This window comes from Argiope bruennichi, chromosome X2 (assembly GCF_947563725.1).
Source record: "Argiope bruennichi chromosome X2, qqArgBrue1.1, whole genome shotgun sequence".
In the NCBI taxonomy this organism is placed as follows: Eukaryota; Metazoa; Arthropoda; class Arachnida; order Araneae; family Araneidae; genus Argiope; species Argiope bruennichi.
This window is the reverse complement of record NC_079163.1, coordinates 88,123,332-88,149,011: the sequence shown is the minus strand read 5'-3', so window position 1 is coordinate 88,149,011 and position 25,680 is coordinate 88,123,332. Positions and strand designations below refer to the sequence as shown.

The following is a 25,680-nucleotide window of genomic DNA, read 5'->3' as shown; positions in this document are numbered from 1 at the left end:
TTTATTATTCTAAATATACTGTTTAAATCACTTATAATTTTCACAGCAATCTATTTTTTTAAATTGCTTTTAGTATTGCTTTTTAAAAAAATAAATGACGAAACAATATCGATCATTTCATAATCAGGAAGGCATGGATTCCGATGGACAGAACTGATCCTTCTCCCTGCACGTTTTCTTCTCCATAGTTTCGAAATCGAGTTCTTCGAATCATATCAGATTAGAAGATAGCACGGAAAACTGATTATTGACTGAGTTTTCGAGACGTTTCGTAACAGAGCTTTCTTTGCAAGAGAAGCAAGATAACAGAGGCTACGTCATCGATAAGTGGTAAACTGTTAAGTATCTTTTCAAGGAATGCCCGCTTAACATAGAAGGGATATTTTTATATTTGTCGGGAGAAAAAATAAAGGTAATGTATTAATTTTAGACTCCTATTGTTTTTGTTTTCTTCCTTTGGACTGTATCTTTATTTTTCTTTTCGAAAATATTCAGTATCTGTATGGCTGATAATCTTCAAAAGTCATCCCTTTTTAGGATCTTTGACCCTTTAGAGATTTTGATATCTTCATTGTTAGATAATCGTAAACATTATCAAGTCTGCTTTATCAAATTTAGCGTGATAATATTTAAATACAGAGAAGTAGGTATTATATTTAAGGTTATAGCATGCTGACTTCTTTGAATCAAACTGAAATATCAGTTATTATCGTATTAATATATGACTGAGATTCTACTTATGTCTTTAATGAAAAAATAAAGACACATTCGTCTCTGTGGTAAAATATCTGCTGTGCTTTTGATAAAAAGTAAAAACTTCTTTAAGCATGTTATTTTAAATAATATAATATTATGTAGAATTTATAAGCTTGTTTAGGGAAAGAGTATTAAAAATATTTTCTTTCCCCATCAGTGACGGGATATTTTAGGTAACAACTCGGAACATTTTTTTTCCAATTTATGATCCGTTTCAAGGAAGCTTATAGTACCAGAAATAAATTATTTTCAAGGAAATGGGTATTTCTGAGTTTTTATTGATATTTAAGCCCTAAAAATAAATCTGACCTATGTTTCAATAAAAGCATTAAAAGGTAAACAGTCTTATTCATTATTAATATGAATTCAGATATATATGTCTATATAAATATTCAGATATATATGTCTATATAAATATTCAGATATATATGTCTAAAAAATGAAGGAAATCTATAATTTTTAAAAAATACTTAGAATTTAAATTTGAGAAATTTCTTTTTTTGGAGAAAGGCATTGTATTAAAAAAATTACTTTGCTATATGAGGCAGAATATGTGTATAATACAGTATTATCTTCAGTAATTGAATAGTCTGACAATATAACGTAATATCAAAATCAAGTATCACAAAGTCAAAATCTTTTGATATAGATTTATTTTGATTTCTTCATTTTATGGGAAGCGTCTCGAGTGTTTTATTCCACAAAAAAATAAAATTCTCAAATAATTTCAGGCGATATTATTACTGAATGTGAGATTTCAATTGCAGTGCTAAAAGACAAGTTCAGAGATTTCCTTTTCTTAAATAAATTCTAGAATAGGAATAAATTTCTAATTTAAATCCCATTGACATGCAAACAAGTATTGTTTTTCTTTATGCATCAAAGCATTATTTATATTTAAATTTCAAAGAAAATTTATTTCTAATCAAAAATTGAATCTCTAGCTGTTTATTTATTTCAATTGACCGCAATATTTCAGAACTAATTTCATGTTCGATTCGACTGTCTTCAATGGGTCAAGGCAACATATTCTATAAATCTGACATATCAAATGTTTCAGACCATTTCATTATGCAGAAATATATCTAATTAGAATGTATCCCGTAACTGGAAGAAACTTTTTGTTGTAGATATCCAACATCCAAACTAATTTTTAAAAATTGTTATGAATGTAGATCATTTCAAAGGTGAGGAAGAGACATATATTTTTACAAATGTTGCTGCTAGAATGTTCTTCAAATGATTTAACTAGACACAAACCCTTCTAAAATTAAATGTTTTTACGCCAATCACATAAAGGATATACCATTATTACTTTCTTCTATACGTAGTGAAGAGAAAGTATAATAATCGTCAAAAGATTCGAACTCAAGCTTTTGATGAATCTCCACGTTTCCGACTTCCTTGAGTTCGAAAAGCAAATTTTTGGAAAATGTCCGTCCATCTGTCTGTCTGTGACAAAGATAACTCAAAATCGCTTTGAGATAGATGGAAGAATTCGGTATATGGTCTGTACACCAAATTTGTAGATTTCTATAATTTCTGTTCAGAGTAAGTCGGTCTGTCCGGCATTTTGAATATAAGTTAACACAATAATTACAAAACAAAGAGAGGTAGATGAATAAAATTGGATGCACGTATTTATCATCTGTACTGTAGACTCCTATCAAATTTTGAGCCAAATCCAACGAGGGGTTGCACTTTCAGAAACATTTAATCGCGAGAACTCAAAAAACATCATGACTTAAATATATCAAATTTGGTATATGATTTTGCGATTACAATGTAGTTCTGTGTTTTGTTTCAATCAGTTGCGAAAACCGTTTCTAAATCACAAATTCTCTTTTCGGCTGCTATTATCCGAATGTCAGGGATTAATTGCCGAAACTCTCACCAAGGATCACACGATAATTTTAGTAAAAATGCTGAATTCGAGTCAAAGGTTAATATTTCATTTTCAATTGTACGCCAATTCCATTCAAGGCATTCTCTTGAATAAAGCTTCTATTAGAGAGCATGCGGGGCCACGGTGGCCTAGTGGTAAGGTCTCGGCTCATGAGGGTTTCAGGTTCGAGACCCAATTCAGCCGAAGAACCGTGATGCAAGGGGGTCCATTGCACGTTAAATCTATCAGGGCCAAACGTCCTCCAGCTGGTGTGATGTGGAGAGGAGTGTGCCAGCTCGGGTGTCGTCCTCGTCATCTGACCGAGGTTCAAAATTATGAGGTCCGTCCCAAAATAGCCCTAGGGTTGCTTTACAATGGGACGTTATTATAATTAAACTAGAGAGTATGCGAGAAAGTTTTGGGAAGACCAACCCTCAGGTATTACAAGAAAAGTTACTTGCAACTTCTGCTATATAATAAATTTGAAAAAAAATATTGTAAAAACTTTATGAATGAAAGAATTTTTCGATTAACGTACAGTTTTGAAATTGCGAGATTAGGGATGAATTTCGGTATTTTTAAGAGCTGTCCGTTAGCGAGGGTGACATTGCAGCCAACTCTCTATCCCCCTTGCTTTTGCACTACCGCATTAAGGAAGGGAGGCATTAGTTTATCATAAATCATATCATTTGATTTATGATAAGCTAATCAAATGATCAGTCATTTGATATATGATTAGTTTATCATATCATTAGATTTAATTATCATATGATTAGTTTATCATATCATTAGATTTAATTATCATATGATTAGTTTATCATATCATTAGATTTAATTATCATATGATTAGTTTATCATATCATTAGATTTAATTATCATATGATTAGTTTATCATATCATTAGATTTTATTATCATATGTTTAGTTTATCATATCATTAGATTTTATTATCATATGATTAGTTTATCATATCATTAGATTTTATCATCATATGATTAGTTTATCATATCATTTTGATTTACGAAACTTAGAACACATGAATTACCTTTTTGAACTTAATTCTTACATTTTAAAAATTCATGTGATATTTGGTTCCATATATCTTACAATTATTTTATAATAAATCGATACTTTAGAATAGTAGTGAATTGTTTCTCAATTTAAAAGTGATGACATTCAAATAGCTTACTTCCTTTTCCTCCCCACGTATTTTTAAATATTTAATACTTGTCTCTGCTCTATTAATGTGGTGTAAATTAAATCCCATTGAGGCTTTAAATTTAATTTGAATGAAGTTGCTTTGGAAAATTTTAAAAAAGTGTATGTTGAAGGAAATATTTTAAGTTTCTTTTAGGTAATATTTCTTGCTTTATAAAGTTTATGATAATTTTAGGTAATTTAAATTATGAGGTAGAAAAATGCTTTCGGGAAATACTTTTCCACTACCCATCAAATATAGCGTGAAAATTTAAAAATCTTTGTTCTATCTTAGGTGTCGTTCTTACCGGCCATTGTCCGAAAATATGAGGTTCATTCCTAGACTATTTATATACTGTGTTGATATTACAGTGCTAAGTCGTTTGAGCTAAACTATAAAGATGAAATTCAAAAGCATATATTTGATTGAAATTTCGGATAATGGCGCATTTAACTTTAAATTAAGAATAAATTATTTCATTGTTTCGTTATATTTTAAGCTTGTTATACTAGAATTGCAGAATCATGACTAAAAGTTAAAAATTAAACAAAAGAAAGGGATTTTAAAATATGGAAATAAATCTTTGGAAATGTCAAAAATGTATAGACAAAATAATGCTAACAGAAAAGAATGGAAATACATTACTTAACAAATAATCAAAATTGATAATAAACAACAAAAAAATTCTATAGGATTATGCATCTCATTGGTGTAAAATACCAGTTCTTAATACATTGAAGCCTTAGAAAACATATTCCAAAAGCATTGATTGAATTAAGTAATATAGGGTTGGTTTATCAACAATGGATTAGGCAAACAGTATTTTACAAATAAACAACATTAAGCTAAATAGCATCATATGCATCATAACGCAGAATATTTGGCTCGATTAACAAATGTGAAAATGCATAACACTTTTATTTGTCTTTCTGCTGAAATAATAATGAGAAATAAAGCAGTTTAAACTACAACAAACAGCAGACATGAATTAGATCCGACTTTAATAATCCTAGGAAGACTCTCTTGAATAGTAAAACTCAAACATTATTTCAAATAATTCCTAATATTAACATAATAAAAATATTTACATCCATGCATATATATTTAAAAAAATTCGAAAATGAAACAAAGAATGTTACATTTCCTAAAATGTTATTTTTTGTTTCCCCACATCATTTCACAAGTCCCTTCCTATGTATGGTTTCTGAACACTTTTTAAAATTGTTACTGCTTTTATATTTTATTTTGTTAAGAACTGAACTCTTTTATTTTATTTTCAGTAATAGCAATGAAATAAAAAAAAATCCATCTCTTACCTCTACATTGGAAATGTTATTTTTTCGCATTCTCTCAATGTAATATTTGTTCTGAAACAAAATTTGAGAATAATGTCGAGTCAGCACTTCACAGGTCCGGAAATTACAGATTTGAAAGAAAAAAAATTGAGTAAAAAGTTGTGAGTAAAATTTTTGGAATTCAGTTTTATCCAGGCTACAATCATTTCCTGAATCTATGACATTTTGTTTCCAAAGACGTAATATTATTTTCCTCAAAGACTTCACAATTTGAAGTAAATCTGAAATATATATGTTATAAAGAATTTTGTTCGTTTCGTTCCATTTTATAACTCAACCTGTTCACACTTTATAACTTAAAAAGAGTTAATGTTCTTTTCTCAACCTTTTTGCTTTCTACTAAAATATGGCGTACTTGTGTTTAAGTTTAAAGAACCGTTTTATTATGCTGGTTATATATAACACGGTAATAAATAATAGCCTTGTAACTATTTTTAAACAGTACGCTTTCCCATTAACCGATTTTATCAAATATTTGACATTGATCAAGATTATTAGCGCACTATGTATAGTGTAGTTATCATAAAAGTGCACATGTTTGAAGGACTCTAATAGAGAAAAACTATTAGTAGTATGTTGAAGAAGCTTATTATTTGTGATATTCACAGAGTGGGGAAATGAATTACGCAATTAAAAAAAATTACGTTTTTTTCGATAGATGGCGCTATTTTATTAATGTTACTTTGTAGACTGAAATTATGGCATGTTTTTCTTTGTCAAAAGATATGAATTCAGTTATTACAATGTGCGCTCAATATGTGAGCCTTCAAGTCCAATCAAATGCTGCAGATGCAAAATAGCCTAATATACAGTAGCATCTAATGTTTCCTGGTGAATTTCTAGGACATGTCTACTAATGCATAATCAGTTTAAACAGCGATAATTTCTTAATGTATATAAGAAATTAATGAAAATGTAAAAACGTAATTACTAAAGAGAATACGGATGATCATTTCAATTTTTGAATGATCTTTGTTTAGAGAATAATGGCTTAAAAAGCATATTTTAAAGAAGCAATATCTCAAATAGGATTTGGCTGACTTTCATACAATGGGAATCGTGCGATATTATGTTCTAAAGAGTTTCTATATCAAACATATCTTAAAATATTCTAGTTAATTCATCGGATTCTTAACCCCTTCAGGCATTATTGAATCCGGAAAAACTATGCATGAAACAATCATTTAATTTTTATTTAAAAAATGCACCTTATTTTTAATATTTACATATTGTTAATTAGTATTATATTGCTGATTTGAATATAAATGTAATTAATTGTGGAATTTTAAAAGTGGCAGGAATTTTTAAAACTTCAACATGAAACTTAAATAAGGTTTTCGTATTAGACTTCAAACGCGTGGTATTTTTCTAAACATTCATGTACGTACGAAGGAATTCTACTTGGTTTACACTGTCAAAGAGTCTCTGCTAATTTTGTTCTTGTAGAATGCGCCGCTTAGTAAAGCTTCCTTTTTTTCTTAAATTCTGATTCTTGTAGAAATATTGATGTTAAAAGTCTACGTTATACTTATACAGTGTACTGCATAATTTACACTCTATTTTCCCTTTAATTAAAATGCATTAACCGATGTTCAGACTTGATGTTTACAAGAATGAAGTACGACTGATGAACAAAATTTGATTGTGTCGTCCAGCTAGTAGCTCCTACAGCAAATGGTATGGGATAATGACCAGTAATATTTTCACAAGTAATCAGCGGAAATGGCTCTGCAAATCTTTCTAGCAAACTCTCTAATAAAAATGATATCCCCGTATAAAATTGTGGAGTTCGGGTAAGGTTGCGAATGTCTTACACAACATTGGTGAACTATAATTACGAAGTATCTTTGGCGTGAACTTAGCATTTTTACTGAATCTATTGAACGGATTAATCTCTGGTATTTTTATAATACACAAATATCCGAAAATCGAGTATAAATTTTGAACGGCTCCTTCTTGACCGATTGAAACCAAAATTTGACATACAAGTAGATATAGACACAAGATCACAAACAAAATATCATTGATTTAAGTCATTGCGCTTGCATGCATGAGAAAATGAAAACAGGTAGACGGTTAACTGATCGAATTTGGTTCAAAATTTTATAAGAATCTCCATTTAAAATTCTAGACCTACATACCAAATTTTTTTATACAGCTGTTTATGTTTCGCAGTTATAGAATTCATTTGTACTCGAACAGCCGGAGAGACAGATTTTTGAATAGATTTTCTTCAAAATCTGATGTAAATTCCTATACTAACTTTCTTTCGTCTAGTTGAAAATGGTTTCGAGTTATCGCATTCACAGACAGACAGACATAATGTCAAAAATGCATTTTTTTAACCAAGGGAAGTCTGAAACGTCAAGATTCATCAAAGTCTCGAGCTCTTATATTTTAACGTTTGTAATACTTCCTTTCTGAATACTTTATATACGGGAAACTAATAAAAGGGGATACAATAATACACAATTCAATAGACTAGAAATTTCAAAATAAATAATTATCGTATTTAGCAGTAACTTTAGTCCCATGACTAGTGTAGTTCGTCATTTTACAATATGGCATAAAAAACCACTGAATAGCTAGGCTCTCATTTTGTCTTAAACGGAAAATATAGTTAAGTTTATATGCGTTATAGTTAGTTGTGTTATTTAGAAAAATGGATAATATGTGAAAAATGAAGTAGGTAAATGAATTCTGGAATTAATCTCTTAATAAGCTCTTAAAAGTATAGGTTCCACTTTTAAATTACCATGTTTCTAGTCTGAAAGTCATAAAACAGAAGAGAAAGGTTATTTTATGAACCTCTTTTAAGAAGTGGAAAATTATATATCAAAGAGATAAAGTTGATGCACTAAAATCTGTAAGGTAATCTTATTTTTCTTAATATTAATGATAGAGACTTGAAACACATCTGATAAAGCCGTAGTTTGAAATAAATACCGAACGTTTCAAAATGACACTGCTATATTACTAGTTATAATAGGCTTAACTGAACCATCTTCTGATAATTTGCATTATCTTATAGAATAGAGAAATTTCGTATTATTTATTGTAATAGATTTTTATTGCCTCGTTAATTTCCGCAGCAATGTTTTCTATTTTAACATATAACTCTGCTACTCAGTTTCTCTCTCACCATTATGGGAGTCATTTTCACTCAATTTGTCCATCCAGTATCCTAAAACATCTCATTAATTCGAGAAGAGGAAAGATTGAACTAGATTACGGAAGCTATTCTTGTAGCAATGAGATTTGCATAACTTCCACTGACTGAGATAATAGGATTTGACAGCATTTAATCTACATATAAACACTCTTATCTTAAAGCTTATTGCTTTTCATTCGTCGAAATTCTATAAAAATTCGGAACAAATAGAAGTAATTTATCTCTTCCTAAAACAAGAGTGATGAACTTTAGACATGAAATGATGCTTGTTAATCCTATGTTTTCATGTTCTCTATTACATGCTTTGTTATTTCGGTGAAATTGCTATCATGCCCTTTCATTACAAACATCCCCTCATCCTATAACAAATTCATTCGCTTTTATCTATTTTGAACTGAAAATTAAAGATTTTCCTTAATATCAAAAAATTAATTCATAATTCCTTTTTTTTCCAGCTTTATAAAGATTATGATGAATGTTTATTAATAACTCATTGCGTATACAATACAATTCCGGAACAATACAATGTCAAAAGTGCAAATACTTTTGTTATCTTTTAAAAATCTCCATTATCCATTTCAGAAAGTAGATTAGATAAATTAATGTGATGCTGTCAGTTCACGAATAATTTAATTATGTTATAATTCTTAAGAGGGGCAGCATATGAAATCTCGGAATTAATAAATGTAAGTAAGGATTTTTTGAATTAATGTGCGTAAAAATATGTGTGTATTAAAGTTCTGTGATAAAACACTAATTTATTATTAGAATTATTTTGAAGTACAAAGCAAAGCAGGAACTTTTATTAATTTCGTCAACAGATAAAATTCGGTTTTGTTGCATTGTCATGGAGATGGATTTAAAAAAAATATATAAAATATATATTCTCCACATTTCAGCTCAATAGCTCTTTCTAGCATCTGGTATATACATCCATTATGCCTTTGGTAGTTAGGTTTTCTGAAGTATTTAATTAGATGTCACATTCAGGTTTGGAATTACATTATTACATTATTAACGTTTTAATTCTACTAAGAGACTTGATTTCAACTGAATGATTTGATTCAACTTACTACGCTTATAGATTTTTATGCATTTTTTTTTATTAAACGTCTTTTTATGACATATTTTTAAGGATAAGTTCAACAATATGACAATTCGATGCACATGCATCTCTCGAATAAATTAGTTAAGCGATTAACATAGTGGAACATTTTGAAATACTTGAAATTTCACTTCCTTCTACTGTTTCGCCCGCTCATCTAAAATTCAGTTGATAATCTACTTACCAAAGATTGCTAGAATAGATAGTAATTATTTAAGAATTATAAAATATTCTCTTCGAGCATTTCCATTTATAAATAGTCTTCAGTTCTTTATAAAACAAATTCATAAAATTGCTTAGAAAAAGTTTTATAATATCGCATTTCTGAAAGGAAAAGTAATTTAATAAATTGCAACATGAATACAAAATATTTTAAACTATAGCTTGAAATGTATGCAGCAGCCTCTAAATTATAATGTCGTAACGGAAAATAGAAATATTTTGACAGTTAGGAAAATTTCACAAATAATTCCGAACACACCATTAATTTATTTTTAAAAAAATTCTTTGTAATTATTTATTGATTCATAGTTTGCAGATTTAATTTGTCATGTGGCGTCGGAAATGTTGTGTATGAAATGAAAAGTACGATAAGTTAGAGAAATTCTTATCTATAGATTTAATTCATGTGCATTGGATGTTTCTTCTTTTCTAAAAAAAATTAACGCAACATACAATTTTCTAACAAAAATCACCGATCCAAAAGATGTAGTACTTATGTATAAATAGAAGCTTATTTCATCTATTTCGCTTATAATGCTTGTTATATATAATCTGTTAACGAGTTCTGTATGTAAAAATTTTGATTTTTATTAAGTTTTCCCCTTTCTGTATGTAACAATTCTGATTTTTATTAAGTTTTCCCCTTTCTTCATGTAACAATTTTGATTTTTATTAAGTTTTTCCCCTTATGTTAAAGTTATAAGTGCTTGCCGGTAAATTAAATGAAACATGAAATATATAAAAGAATTAAAATTTTAAACAATATTAAAATTTTGAGACATATTTATTTGATACAAATGTGTCAAATATTATTTATAATTATTAATATCCAAGAAATAAGAAAATGCTGTGAAAATTATAATAATAATGTATAATATGTGTTTTTAATAAAACGAAATGATTCTCGACTATTATAATCCTGTGCTTGAGTACAATTTTTTTTCTCAGTTTTATGTCACAGAGTTTTTCCCAAGAAAATTAGTAATTGAAATTGTACCCTTTCATTTATAATGTTCTGAAAAGTTATTTTTAGTTCTTTCAAAAATCCAAAATTAATGGAAAATTTTTATCCGATCGATCCTTTTTCTATTATATACACAACATTAATTATGTAAATGTTTTGCTTTTCTTTGAAAATGCCAAATACATGAAAACATCTATATTTAACATTACTATTGTATAAAATATTTACTCGTGAAGAAATTGAATCGTTGATCTGATTTTTAAGCGTATCAAAATTATATTTTTAAAGAAATATATTCTGACAAAATATTATATCCGTAGAAAAAAGTGCAGTGAAATATATTTCATGTAGTAATCTAAATATATGCTTGAAAATTTAAATTCATTTCTGTAAAGGATGGACATATTTTAAATAAGGAGTTTTCATAATTTTGAAAAGTTGTACAGAATCTTAAATTTCATTTTTAAAGTATCACGAGAGAAAATATAATTAGAGATAAAATATAAACCAACGCAATTTTTTTATTAAAGAATAGATAAAAAGTAACTTTTAATAGTAACATAAACTCAAAAAGTACTTTTTAATGCTTAAAATTTTGCAATATCACATTGACAGTTAACGGTTATATAAGTAATGTTTGCATTACGCTTTTATTGATTTTTCGAATATTCCTGGCAAATTATTTTCTTCTAGAACAAAATGTACTGGAGCAGACAGGGATTTTTTTTGTTATTTTATAATTGTCTACTTTTTATTGCACCAATACTTCTAACTCAAAGGAGTTTTACTTAACGGTTTGCAATTATGACTCTTAATAATTAACGGCTGTCTAAGATACTTTTTATATTAAATTTTGTAAAGCCCTTTTCTGATTATTATGCTTTATATTATATTTTTAGCTGTATTCATGAAATTATCAGTACTTATAACAGAATAATCATTCATTATTATCAGAATAATCATTCATTATTATCAGAATAATCATTCATTTCTTCAGAATTAAAATTACGACTCATTTTGGAAAGAAAATTAATTATTAATGAACGTAGTACTTCCATTTTCTTTTTCAATTTAATGTCTGGGTTAAAGGCAGGGGAGTTTTCTTGTAATAATATGAATAATATATAATTCTTAAAGATTCACAGGTGGTATAAGAAAATGCATTTGAATTATTTGCAAAAAAACTATGTGTTTCTTACTACAAAAATGGATATGCGATTCATAAAATATCTCCGAAGGATTATGGAAATCATTGCTAGCAATATAAAAAATTCAGAATACAGTAACTTATCTTTTATTCATATTCTGTCTTCTTGGCATTTTCATTTTAAATTTGGCTAGACGACCTCCAACAGTTGATTTTTCTAGTATCTAGACTATCAATTGATTGGTCGAAGCAGTAAAACCTAGAACTGCTCATTACATCACCCAGAGTGCAAATATTTCTGCTGGCGTCTATATCTTCTGTTGCTGAAGTCACCTGTAGGTCACTTAGATAATGAAAAGTCTAACAAAAGTTTGAATACCAATTTCTTTTCATTCGATCATTCTTAAAAAACGAAGAAAAACTTTTTTGCAGATCAAACGAGCACAGTGACTCCCTATTTCAGAATCTAAAGAATTCAGTTCTGATTTTTTAAAATTTTATTCGAAAGGCATGTATACGGAGCTATACGGTAGAGTAAATATTTCTTTGCCTAATAGCTAATTTCTTAGTGGTATTTTGAATAAGAATAATCAAATGTCAGAGAGTGCACTGGTCTAATCAACTGTTGGACCTTCTCACTTTCGCGATTTCAACTAATATAGTTTATTAAAGATTTACTCACGTCCGATAACAAGGTTTTACTTCATCACAGTAGCGAATTCACAACAAAAAATACATTTTCCCCAATTTTTCTGCCAAATTTATAGTTAACAATTTTCTCGTAAAGTATGTGCACTTATACAAGTCTTTTAAATTACAGTAACTAAGTCTTCAAAATTATACTATTTGAAAACTCTATTGCTGAAAAAGTAAAACATGTAATGAGGCAAATGAATCATAACCGGAAAAAAAAATACGACCTATTTTTATTGTACTCTATTTGCACCTCAAACAATGAGAGTAAAAATTAATTCAAATGTATGCTTCATCACATTATAATGGACATATTAAAACAGAGTTGTAAATAAATTCCCCATGCTCTAATATGTATTTGGTAACATTATTAAATAAAATAATGCTAAAAAAAGAGAACAGATTTTAACAGAATGCATTAATGTATCCCTACTGAGACAAGTTTCTAGAAATTTCATCTGTTTATTATGTGTCGAGGTCAGAATGCTGATAAAAGAAAGGAAATATCCTTGGATACCATAATTGTTGTGGGTTTATCGTGGTAGAACTGAATTAATTTTCAGTCAGCGGAATGGCTAAGGATATTAAAAAAATAGGATTAAAGTTCTATTACAGACTAATGGTTTCTTTCATGTCCTTTTAAGAATTCAGATCAAATAGTTTTTTGGAATAATCACTTCTCTTGATCTGTTACATTATAAATTTTCGGTATATGAGATGATCTAAACATAAGGGAAGTAGTAAAAGGAGTAAGAAAATTTAAGTATACACAAAAGAGAAGGTTGCCGCATATCGGCAACTTGAATATTGTTTAATGTATAGTAACTGAGAAGAAATTTTATTTCAAAACAGATTATTGAATTGGGTGTAAACCATTTATTTACAAGAAAAACTGATAACTTTTTGTGAAATAAGATTTAAATTAGGAAAAAAGTAGCCTAAAAATTGTGTCATCAATTCAATTATGGAAACTAGTTACGTAGATTCAGATTGAACTATCAATTCCTTTAGACACAAAGCAAAAACATTTTTTGATACTCAGATTCACAATAGTGCACATGTATTATGACTTTTCATGCATAGTATTATTTATTCTTATTCCCTGGATTTTGTATGATACAAAACCACGCTGCCGTAGCATTTTCTTTTCTTATTTTTCCATTTGATATCTTTTATATCATTTTGTTAATTTCTTTAATTAGGCTTGTTTTTCCTCCCATGGGAGATCTAATAGGTTTTATAATTACTTTAGGATCTTTTTCTTTATATCAAGATAACAATCCTATTGATTCAAATATTTCAATCTAAACAACGATTCCTCTATGCTACTCATCGAGTTATCGATTTAATTCAAAATGCTGATTGGAAACGGTGTAAGGCCGACATGACCTGGTAGTAAGGTCTCAGCATCGGGCTGGAGGGTTTCCAGTTCGAAACGCGGTTCCTTTATAGAACTACCGTGTAAGTGGGTCCACTCCGCATCCTTTCTAGGAGAAATGCCCTCCACAAGTGTGGTGTGGAATCCTGGAGAGAGGTTGCCAATCCATGTGTTCTACTCGCCATCTGCTTTTCTCAGCATATTTACTCGTCATCTTTAATTTAACTTTTAAATACGACGTTAATGCAAACTGAAAAAGCTCATTACCTCCTAATTGTGCTGAGCCATCTAATTAACTAGCCCTTTCTCCAATATAGTTAAGAAATAACAAAGAAGGAATAATCTAATTAGATAGATAATCCGAATATGGGATGTGAATCGTAGCAGCGAATGTGTTAAAGATCAACCTAGGTGATTTTTCGCGATCAAATTCCAACAAATTTTAGATGAAAAAAGTCTAATCTAATCTTTCAGGTATTTTTATTAAATTATACCTAAACTAGTTTTCTGTTTGAGGATATAATAACATATTTTGCTACTTACTTTAAAACAGCATAAGTGCTATTAGTCTTTGTTAAAATACTATTTAGGTGCTGATATCTGAATTTAAGCATTTATTTTCTGATTGTAAACATTTAGTCCTTTCTCTTAAAAGTGGTACCATATTTGCATCTTAGAAATTGTCATCTTTGAAATTAAAACTGTGGTATTGATCCAATCTAGGTTCAAGTTCAAATGTGGAAGTTCTCCCCGTATAAATCCTAATATATTATTCGTTTTTATCAAGAATAATCAAACAGTATCTTTAAAAATTTATAAATTACAAATAAAACAGGACAAAATTTTATCTATAAATCAGAATTTGCTTTAAATTCTTAGATTTTCCAATGCTAAATGCAAAGTATTGAATCTAAATGCGTTCAATAAGACTTTTAAATCAGTTTTAATATTTGAGATATGAATTCTAGACTTATATATATTGCTTGAATTTTAATGAAATATCTGACACTTCTCATGTGAGAATCTTATTGTTGCAAAAAAGAGATCTTCAAAATTGTTTCGTCTAAAATACCGACTGCTTTTTTGTTTGTAAATGTAGTTCTTTTTTTTTTGTGGTTAAATTTGGTCATTCTAAGATATTTCTTTAAACAAAGGCTCAAACGATAAAGTTAAAAAATAAAAGCCCGTGGTGATTTTTTTCTGTAAAACATAATTATATTCAGTGCACTAATCGAACCCCAGAGAGTATACAATTTTTTTCAACAAAAGCTGCGTAAATCATTATTAGTGAATGTATGAAATCATGAAAACAAAAATTAATTGTTAACATAATTTTCAGTAAATTTCATTATTACAAATTTAATTCGATATTTAAAATTAATTTACTGAAACATTTCCTCATTTAAACGAAAAATATAAAAAATAATTTTATTTCTTCGGACTTAAATTACTGAAAATTAGTTAGAAAATTGCAAAAATTTCCGTTTTCCAAGTATGGACCGCTATTCACACACCATGACAAGAATTTCGTTAAAAGAATGCATTTTGTAATTATATCATAATTTTACCTTCAGTTTTGTATTTTCCACATTCTGTGACTTTATTTTCTATGTCTCGTTTCTTTCTAAGAGCAAAGAAATATATATGTACTGTGCAAAGTTTAGTTGCCGGCTGTTAGTTTAGGGTTCTTATCATTCAGAATTTGTTATATTCAGCCCTCTTGATATTTCTTGCATTTTTTTTTACTGTTAATCCATTGGTTAACTCGTTTTCTTTCTATAAACAATAACATTAATTTTTCTTTACAAAAAAAAAGGAAGAAAGAAAGGAACCAAACTCGAAGCAGATTTAGAAAAAAATAATTCTCTTACTTGTTGTTCCCTTTAGGAATCCCAAGATTTAGGAATTTAGAAACCTACGTTATAATACTGTTTGAAAAATGCTGATGTTTCTTCATATTTGCTTCTCCAGTAACGCTTTAAAAGCATTTAGGTGACCGAAAATATCTTGAGAGCCTTTGAAAATTCCCAGGCATCAATGAACTAGAAAACAAATATTTACTTCCTTTTCTCTTTCAGGAAACGCTGGAATGGGGAATTTTTGGAACTCGACAAATTTTCTATTTTTGGTAAGTCTTGAATAAAGTTTTAAATTTCATCTCTGTGAATTGTAATCATGTTTTCACAATGCATTAATATACAAAAACATTTTTATACTGGTAACATTTTAAAAAATATATGCACTGTTGCTTTGTATATTAAACTCGTATAAAATAAATTTGTCATTTATAATGATTTACAGTATAAATCTAGTTCGGACCTGAGCTTTAGTTTAACCGAAATTTGGATTAAGACACAGAAATTTGAATCGAAAATTTTATATTTTTCATAATTTTCTTTAAATTTATTATGATGATAAACGATTCTTTTTAGATATTAGATATTGCTTATATGCATCACATATTTTTGAATTTTTATCTAAAAAAGGGGTTTATTTCTATTAATCTCAAGAATACGAACTATACTACAATTATGCGATTAATATTTTAAATGAAATGTGTTTGAAAAGAAACTTTCTCTTTTTAATTTAATAGTAAATATTTGTAAATTTGGAGCATCAAAATTTTTTTAATGATTAAGTGATAAGTTAAATAAAGACAGATTATTTTATAATAATAGACGATTCTGGATTTTCAAGAGTTTTGTAGAAATCATTTATATTCTTTTCCTTTGTCCAAGAGTTGCAAAAATATCCCCAGCCATTATTGGAAGCTTTCATACTGCTTTGTACTACTTCTGAATTGTCAATTATTCTTATTTCTCTTTACAAAAACATCTTAGCAGACTGCGATTTGTCTTCACTTCAGCAACACTCACAAACGTTGTTTTAAAGCCAATTAACAAATCCATTGTGTAACACTACCAAATAGAATTATTTAACAGTGAGACTGGTAACGCCATCTAGGAAAGCAATGAGAAAGAGAAGAAAACGCATACGCGCGTGAAGCGTCCGGCGGAAGGTTAACCGTGAAACAAATGTGCAAAAAGATATTTCTTTTAACATGTTTTGAATTAAAAACTTTCACAGTGACTACCAAATTATTCTCCAAATGTTCATTTTTTGGGCGGGGTGGGGTGGAGAAGATATTTTTAGCTTCGAAGACTACTTTAAAGGCTTGAAGTTTCCTGCCCTTCTAACTACTTTAATTTGAGGAATCAGAGCTTTAAAATCTATAAGAATAGAAATGCATTACAGCCATTTGTAGATTTAAATTTGGTTATAGATTTTTAGTCAGTCTTGGTCTCATAGACCAGATCATAATTCATAAATCATACATTCATAAACTTTATGGACTGACAAATATAGATGCTTTATTTAAATTATAAGAAAATATCTGGAATTCATCACAATTAGTTTGACTTAATTTTATGAAATCAAAGCAAAAATATTCAAAATCTTAACTTGAATCTTTGCTATGTTAAGTTCATTCAGACAGAGAGCATAAGTTTATATTCAATCATAGTACAATTTTTTTCATTATTAATTCAGGTGTATTATTAAATTAATTTTATTTGTTAATAATTCGATTTTATTTATTATTATTATTGTTAGCATGATATATTGGATTTATCAGCTTTTTCAAACACAGCAAAGTTTGAATGGTTAAATTTATAGATTTTTTATTATATCCTAGGATTAACTTTTGTACCTTAAATTAATTTATATTTACAAACTAAAATAACTCGTGGAGAAAAAAGTTTGACGAACTCATTAACGTAATTTCTTTAAAAAAAACAAAGAAAACTTTTGACGTTAAATCTTGAAACTTTGTTTAATTTTGAAAATTTCTCGTTCTTTCTGCACCATTTATTAAAATAACGTTTTCATGAAATTTTACTTTAAATCTCATTTTAAATTTCAACCATTTCCATTTTCCGCACTTCCATACTTCACTTCTCGAATGGATATTTTTGGCAACTTTATACAAATCATTAGAGAAGAGAAAGATGATAAAATTACTGAACTGAACATTCCCGATACAATTATTTTTGCAATTCATTTACTTGATTTGTTTCATAATTGTAAAGAATGGAATTCTGTAAAAGATTTTGCACTCCCTTCTAAAGTGTTAGAGTTTTGTATATTTCTGTTGACAGTGGTGTGTTTTAACATTTTCAAAATTTATTCATAAATCAGTGGATTAATTTAATTAAATTATGTTTGCATACCAGTGGCGTCAGCTTCTATTGAATTTTAAACGGAATTTGATTTGGAGATTTCAGTAATATTTATGAATCAGAATTTAAAACTTATAAATTGAAATATAATTAAGAATAAAAATTCTATTTTTAGCAGACTAATAAAAGTATATTTCAAGAACTGTTTTTATTAAATTTATTCCTTATTTATTTATGTCAGAAAAAAGCTGAATATTATGAGAAATAATGGTATATATTTTTCTTGTTAACGTTTCTACATATATATCAGATTTTTTTTTTTTTTTTTTTTTTTTTTTTGTTGCGAAATACCTATTTTCCGTTCGACGATGAGATTCCAGTGTTCCTGAATGTAAATCAAATGATGTATCAAAAGTGTAAATATTATAAGAGACAATGATGTATATTTATCCTCATTCACATTTCTACATATATATTATTAGCTTCGTCATTATAAATTGTAATTTCAAGAACGCATTACATTACTAATAAAGTAACTAATTCCAATGCAAACATAATGAAAGTTTCTATGAGTACTATTTGTCTTGAAGAGCATCATAATCTCGAAGTAAAATATTTAATACCATAATTATTATATTATCTGAGATTTTTCCTGCTTTAAAATACAAAAATAAAAAAAAATAATAAAAAACTTACGATTGTTTTCTACCTTCCTGATTCGTTGACTTTCTAAGTCAGTAGATTAAATATATTATCAATTTCAAATTTTTGTCTACGTAAACGGATTGCAGGAGCGGATAATAATGCTTTATTACCCGATGATATGAGGATAAAGACTATATTCTATCAAAGATCTCCTGTCTGAAAGATTTCCTTATAATAAAATTTTTGAATTGAGATTGTTGGGCTTTCCCATTCATGACTCATTTCCATTGAAAATATTTTATGCATGTCTTCGTCCTCCGTTAAATGTTCACAAGTTTATGCGACAAGAAACATTGACTAATGGAGCCGGGTGAAATATTATCCTCTTCATCTGATCACGTTTAACCTAAGGAGGATAATCTGCAATGCTCCTCAAACAGTTTCGAAACAATTAATTCAAGCATTCTGCTCGTTTTCCACCTAGAATAAATCAATTATTAGTTTTGTACTAAAATTTGATTTATTCTAGGTGTGTCGGTTAATAAACTTAATTTCTTCACTTGATTGCGCTGAAAACTTGGTTTGGTTCACAGTCTTCAAATGTTATGTCAATTTGTTGCTAGGACGTTCTTATCAAAACGCCGTTATGTGAAACCTACTTCAAGTTCGCATGGTGTTGTGCTTGTGTGGTAAACATGTCTAGTTTCAAATAAAATAAAAAGCATGAGCTGAACCTATTTCTTTTCTTGTTAAATCAAAAGAAAAATGAGAGTGCAAACTGTCGTATTTTTGAAGAAACTTATGGTGAAAATGCCCTAAAGGAAAATGCGAGTATGTGTTACTTCAGACGATTCAAAAGTGGCCATTACTTTTGCACCATGCCTTTGTATTTAGTGGGATCAGATGGGTGTTGTGTACCATGTGTTTCTAAAATCCGTTGAAGCAATGAACACTTCACTAACATCAACAATTGATAAATTTGAACCATTCATTGATCGAAAATTGTCCTTACTAAGCTGCAAGCTACGGAAAAGTGATTTTGTAGCAGGACAATTCCCATATTGCAATGCATGTGATTTTTGCTCATGGATGGGAACAATTGACCCACTCACCAGACTCTTGACTTCTTCGGACTACCACTTGTTTTCATCAATATTACACACACTTTTCCAGCAAAATATCAATAATCATAAAGAGTCGAAAAATGGTTTGTTGATCAGCTGTAAAATGCGAACAATTTTTCTAAGAAGGTATTGACTATTTGAAGGACAGTTGAATAAAATGTCTAGCTAGCGATAACTCATACTTTGAATAATTTTTTTTTTTACCTTTCTCCTAAAATACAATTGTTTTCTTTAATAAATATTAGGAATTATTTAACAGTTGGTAAAGCAGTTTAGATAAGTTAGAAACATTGATAGATGTATGTGTATGTCTTTTCTTTTTTTTAATATAGATTATAGAGTGCTAGGTATTTCCCTTTCCATTAGCTCACATCTAATATATATACAGCGAGTATAGGAGTTACCTTTTTTTTTTTAATTTTTGAATCGGAGAATAAATTAGTAGTGAAAACGATGGAAATATGTAAACCACGGGGAATCAGTTATATTACTTCTTAATTTGGGGGGGGGGGTCAAAAAAAGTACTGTAAACGGAGAGAAAATAATATGCAAGATAATATTATTTTGTACTTTGTGCCTTAGAGGAAAAGAAAACATTGTATTTCAATTATTTCATAAAATTTGTGGGTTATGCCATTAGAAAATGATTCATATTATTCACTTATTGCTTTAAATTATATTGTACAACTTTTCTTTGAAGTTCTGACCGCATAACGTCTAAGATATCCAAGGATTACGAGTTGGAGGCTGGATTTCACAAAAGATATACTGGGTGTTAAGTCTCGGAACCTTGAATTTGCTGTCTCTGGTCATTTAAAGCAGAGTCCTATCTATCCAGTGTTATCTATGGTTGCCTATAGAGTTTGTATAATTAAAAATTGAATCTAGTTCGCCAACATCCTCTCGCTAGTACTGAGCCAAAGATAGTTCTCTGGATCTTTCTCTCGAACATGTTGACAGAAAGGCGAGTGTCCAAGTTAAGAGTCCAAGTTTCACTTGCATAGAGCAGAATAGGCACAATATAAATTCTTAGTTCAGTTTTTCAACTGATTAAGTTGAATTTTAGTTGTTTTTCAGTTCAAAGAAACATTTATTAGCCATTTTTATTCTGTTCTTTCCTCAAGCGTTCTATATAAAAAACGGTTAAAAAAAGCTAAGGTTAGTGATTAATTTCTTGGCGTAGTATTTTTTGCTTCAGATTCTGAGCAATGTCATCGTTTCATGAGTATTTTCCCAATCGCCCAGATAATGGATAGAAGATGAAGCTACGCTATAAATAAGGAACTTCTTGAACGTTTCTCTTACAGTTAACTGAATGCAAAGAAACAGCTGATTAGAGGAAGTAGAAAAGTAATGATTAGAAAGAAGGGACAGTCTGGCTTCAAACGTCCCTTAATTGGTAGAATAAAAATATTTTTTTATTTATATAAATTGTTCCATTCAGCATGGAAATGTTCCTGATTATAGAAAATTGGTATAAGAACACTACGAAAAAATATAAATAAAAAAAATAAGAAGAAAACCATTAGGAAACTGTAAACTCATGTTACCAGTTTTAGGTTTTAAAATATCTTGCGAAATTTACTAGTGTGACAAGTTTATGGAATTAGTCTTTTTTTTATGATAAAGGGTCATATTTATAGGAAAAATAAAATATTCAGGGTCTTATTTAATAGGGAAAATTATGAGATTTCTAAATTATAACATACTACACAATAATAGGTAAATATTTTAATGGTGCTTCATTTTATGAGTGGTAAAAAAATTATTATTCCTTTGTTCTAAAAAAAAGAGTTAAAATATACTTTCTAATAATAATAACTAATGCTATTATTCTTCAATATTCAGAAACTAGAGAAATTCTCTGGTTCGTTTGTGTAAAAATATTATATTTAAATTTCATCCAAGTTCATTATTCAAAAATTCCTGATGACTTGTAGAATATTTAGAACATATGGATTCGTCAAGATGAGATGGCAATCATTTTTGATAATTTTAACCTATTAAGTAGTTGTTGTTAGATTTCATCAAATCGTTCCATCTTGAAAGGAACGGTATTAGACCTGAAATCTTTTTTCGGCGATTTCATTCTTTAAAAAAAATATCACTACACGCATTATTTTGGTTAAAAGTTTTCCCAACCAGAATATTAGTCATTATGTCAGCTTAAGTACATGGTAAGTAACAAGGCAATAATGGATGTTTCGTTTAGAAGCAATTATACAGTAAAACTTTCTAAAATGAATTAAAGAAATTTCAGTGTCTGAGTGAGTGAATGATTTTAAATAGTTGTCATTCAATTGAATGCAAATAGATGAAGAGAAAAAAAAATGTTGAATACATTCACAAGTTCAGGCAATTAATTGTCAGGAAACTTCAATTAAGGAATCCTGTATTTTAGAATGTTACTACAACGGTTATTCTTCGACTTAAATTTGATTTAATTTAATATGAAACTGAAGCTTAATTGAAACTAAATAATTCAATTAATGTCACACTTAGTGATTTTCTACTGCAACTTCATATTTCAAAAATGAATTTATTTTAAAAAGCATTTAAATTGTGGATTATTACTAATAATTCATTAGACAAGTTATTCTTTCTATGACGCATTTCGTTCATCAAAATTTTTTTTATGTAAAACCTAGATTTAATTATTGGAAATTAATAATAATTAATTAGCATTAGGATTTCGTTTTTCTTGTGGCACTAATCTGCTTTGTCTTTAATCATTCTGCAGATAGTAATGTATCATTATATATGTGATGTTTGCATTTATTCTAATAAGGGATACTACAACAAGGACATTTTTAAAATACCACAAATCATACTTTACAGTGCTTGGTGTTTTATGATGCAAAAACCGTTTTTCATTGTATCCATCTTTAAGTTTACCAAAATGGGGAGAAAGCCTTTCCATGCTCTTTTAAAATCTCCATCTTATGAATTAATCTAGGATTTCTCTTAGCCGTAATCCAAAAAATTAAAGATCTTCATTTCATGGATGAACTAATAATAGTAAAATAACCTATTGTAAGGAAAATTAAAACTAATTATATATAGTGTCCTCAACTTGCACCAGACTTATCTGTCAGATTATTTTTTTTTTTAATTTTAACAATATTTTATTCAAACCAAAATAATACATAAAACACAAAATTTCAATCTATGTAAAGATAATTATATGTGACATTAGATACATTAATGTCACATTAGATACACAATATACATTAATATTCTTTTCAATTCATTAAACAGAAACAAAACCTCAAATTACGCTTTATTTTTTGTGATCTACAGTTGCAGAGAAAGTCCGTCGAGAAGAAAATGTATATGCAGTTTGCTGCATAAAAATATAAATAATAAAAGATAAAAATTCATATATAAATAATTCTAGATTTTGTTTTGATATCATCGAAATACTATGTTCCGTCGAAATGGCATCTTGTAGTTTTAGCATAAAATTTGTAAAATAGTTTTCCATGATTGAATATCCCAGAATGTTCTAGATTCAAACATTTCAGACGGAAAAGAATCCTTTAAATCCAAAATTATGCGATAAACACATATATGAGTTTTTATTACTTCATTAAGTTAATAAAAGTTAGTTCACTGCTTTAATAAAAAGAAACCAAATTAAATTTTTCGACTTTATTGATCGAATCTCAAATTACAATACAAATCGAAATTACAAATTAAAATCAAAATTGAAATAACAAAAATTGAATATTATATTTCCACCACCTAGGGCATTAACACTTAGAATAATCGGTTATTTATAAATGCCCTTGTTTTTAAACATTAGCAAGAAAGCTTCAAATGTAGAACATTTTCAAAATTGATTTTGCATACTTAAGTGAGGCTTATAACAAGCGAATAATAATTTTTTAATACGAAAAAAAAAGAATCTCATCTGTCCTTTGACGCAGGATGAGTCTCAATTCAGTTCTTTGCTATTTTAGGAGTCGAAAATTTCTTTTCAAGACTACTAAAAGAAAAGCTTCTTTATTCCGAGTCATTAGTAGGTGAAGTGGGAGTGTTAGGTGAAGCGGAAGTGTTTGGTGAAGTCGGAGGAGGTCGTCTTTCAGTGGACTCAGCTGTTTTGAAAGGGAATGGAGTGGGCCGGCGTTGCTGTAATCTGGACGGTGCAATTCCTGGAAAGGATCCTCTGTTTGCAGTGAAGCGAAATGGAGATGGATACGGGTTGACTGGTGGTTGATTAAAATCTCTTGGTTCTTCACGGAAACGATGGAATGCTGGCGGAGGTTGAGAAGGTGGAAGTGATCCATTTCGTTGGTTGCCATGCAAAAATGCTGACCATTGAATCTGGCTCCTGGAAACAGGTACAAGCAATTGTCTCATCCTCTCATACTCGGGAAAATGTCGCATACGCTCCTCTTCGTTCATTCCTCTATTAGGAGTAGGCGCAGGTTGACTGATGGCCGATGACTGCGTTTCGGCCAGTCCGCTGGTGGAAGAAAGAGTAGACTGCATGGCTGATGGGCCAGGAAAATTAGATGCAGACTGCATGGCTGATGCACCAGGAAAATTAGATGCAGACTGCATGGCTGATGCGCCAGGAAAATTAGATGCATACTGCATGGCTGATGCACCAGGAAAATTAGATGCATACTGCATGGCTGATGCGCCAGGAAAATTAGATGCAGACTGCATGGCTGATGCGGCAGGAAAATTAGATGCAGACTGCATGGCTAATGAGCCAGGAAAATTAGATGCAGACTGCATGGCTGATGCGCCAGGAAAATTAGTTGCAGACTGCATGCCTGATGCGCCAGGAAAATTAGATGCAGACTGCATGGCTGATGCGCCAGGAAAATTAGATGCAACCTCCTTCCCGCTATGATCTCCACCAGAAGGTGATCCACTATCAGCGGAATTTGGAGAATCCGGTTTTCTGGCTTGTTCCACTATTCCAGGTGTTGAAGGTGGTGGAGGACGTTCTTTAGTTTTCTTAGCCTGAGCAGATTTCCTCGATGCAGAATACGACCGAAATTTATCTCTCCCTTCAGAAGGAGACATTTTTCTTTTTTGTGGGCAATTTAGTCCTGCAAAGGCTGAGAACGGCAATGCATCCATACTTGAAAAATTATGGAAACTAGGGAAGGTTGATGCATAACTTCGCATGGCTTGGCTGATAGGTAGTAAAGAGGGCCTTGGAAGCCCTTCAATTCCTGGCAGAGGTACAACATCTTGTTTAGGAGAAGATTCGGTTTGAAGTTCCTCCTGTGTCGGAGATCTTTGATAGGAATCATCTTTAGGTGATCTTTCTGCTGGGAGTTCAGTAGTAATCTCCGCAGCAGCTGCCTGCAGTTCTGCGGAGGGTTGTGGATCCGGTGTTATTTCTTCTTCAGAAGACTCCTGAAAATAATTTTAAAAAGAAATTATAATATTCAAAATAATGACTAGTTCTAGACAAATAATACAATCTGCATGCTTACATGTATCTATAACGTACCAACTATGCTCAAAGTTGCCAGAATTATTTTTATTATTTATTTACAGATATTACAAAACTCCAAAGCATTTTACCTTTAAGGAACTACCCTTCTGAATTCAGATGCTTGTCCAATTGTTCTAAAATTTGAGAACCCACTCTCTGAGAATGTAATCAACTGTTTAATCGCAGAATTCAAAAAACACTTTCCCTTTAAATCGTTTTTTTAAACCATGGAAATGGATCAAAACTAACTTATGCAAGTTCTAGTGAACTGGATATTCAATAATAGGATTATTATTATTATTATTATTATTGAAAACTTTTAGACCTGCAGAAACTGGTGTGTAGGGATATTTTCATATAGCCAAAACTTATTTATTTCTTGTCCGTTTTACCAGTTT

General features: G+C 29.5%; 1 protein-coding gene across 2 annotated transcripts in view; it reads left to right on the top strand.

Annotated features, from left to right (window-relative positions):
- Nucleotides 1–272: 272 nt before the first annotated feature.
- LOC129960598 (alpha-N-acetylglucosaminidase-like) overlaps nucleotides 273–25,680 on the top strand; it is a 159,079-nt gene continuing 133,671 nt past the window's right edge. Inside the window, exons 1-2 of one of the 2 annotated variants that reach the window (XM_056074100.1) lie at nucleotides 273–412; nucleotides 15,953–16,002. In XM_056074100.1, coding sequence (XP_055930075.1) covers nucleotides 15,964–16,002 — 39 coding nt within the window. In that variant the 5' untranslated portion in view covers nucleotides 273–412; nucleotides 15,953–15,963. Of the gene's footprint in view, nucleotides 413–8,962; nucleotides 9,052–15,952; nucleotides 16,003–25,680 lie in introns of those variants that run through there. The other variant, XM_056074101.1, reaches the window with a different exon arrangement.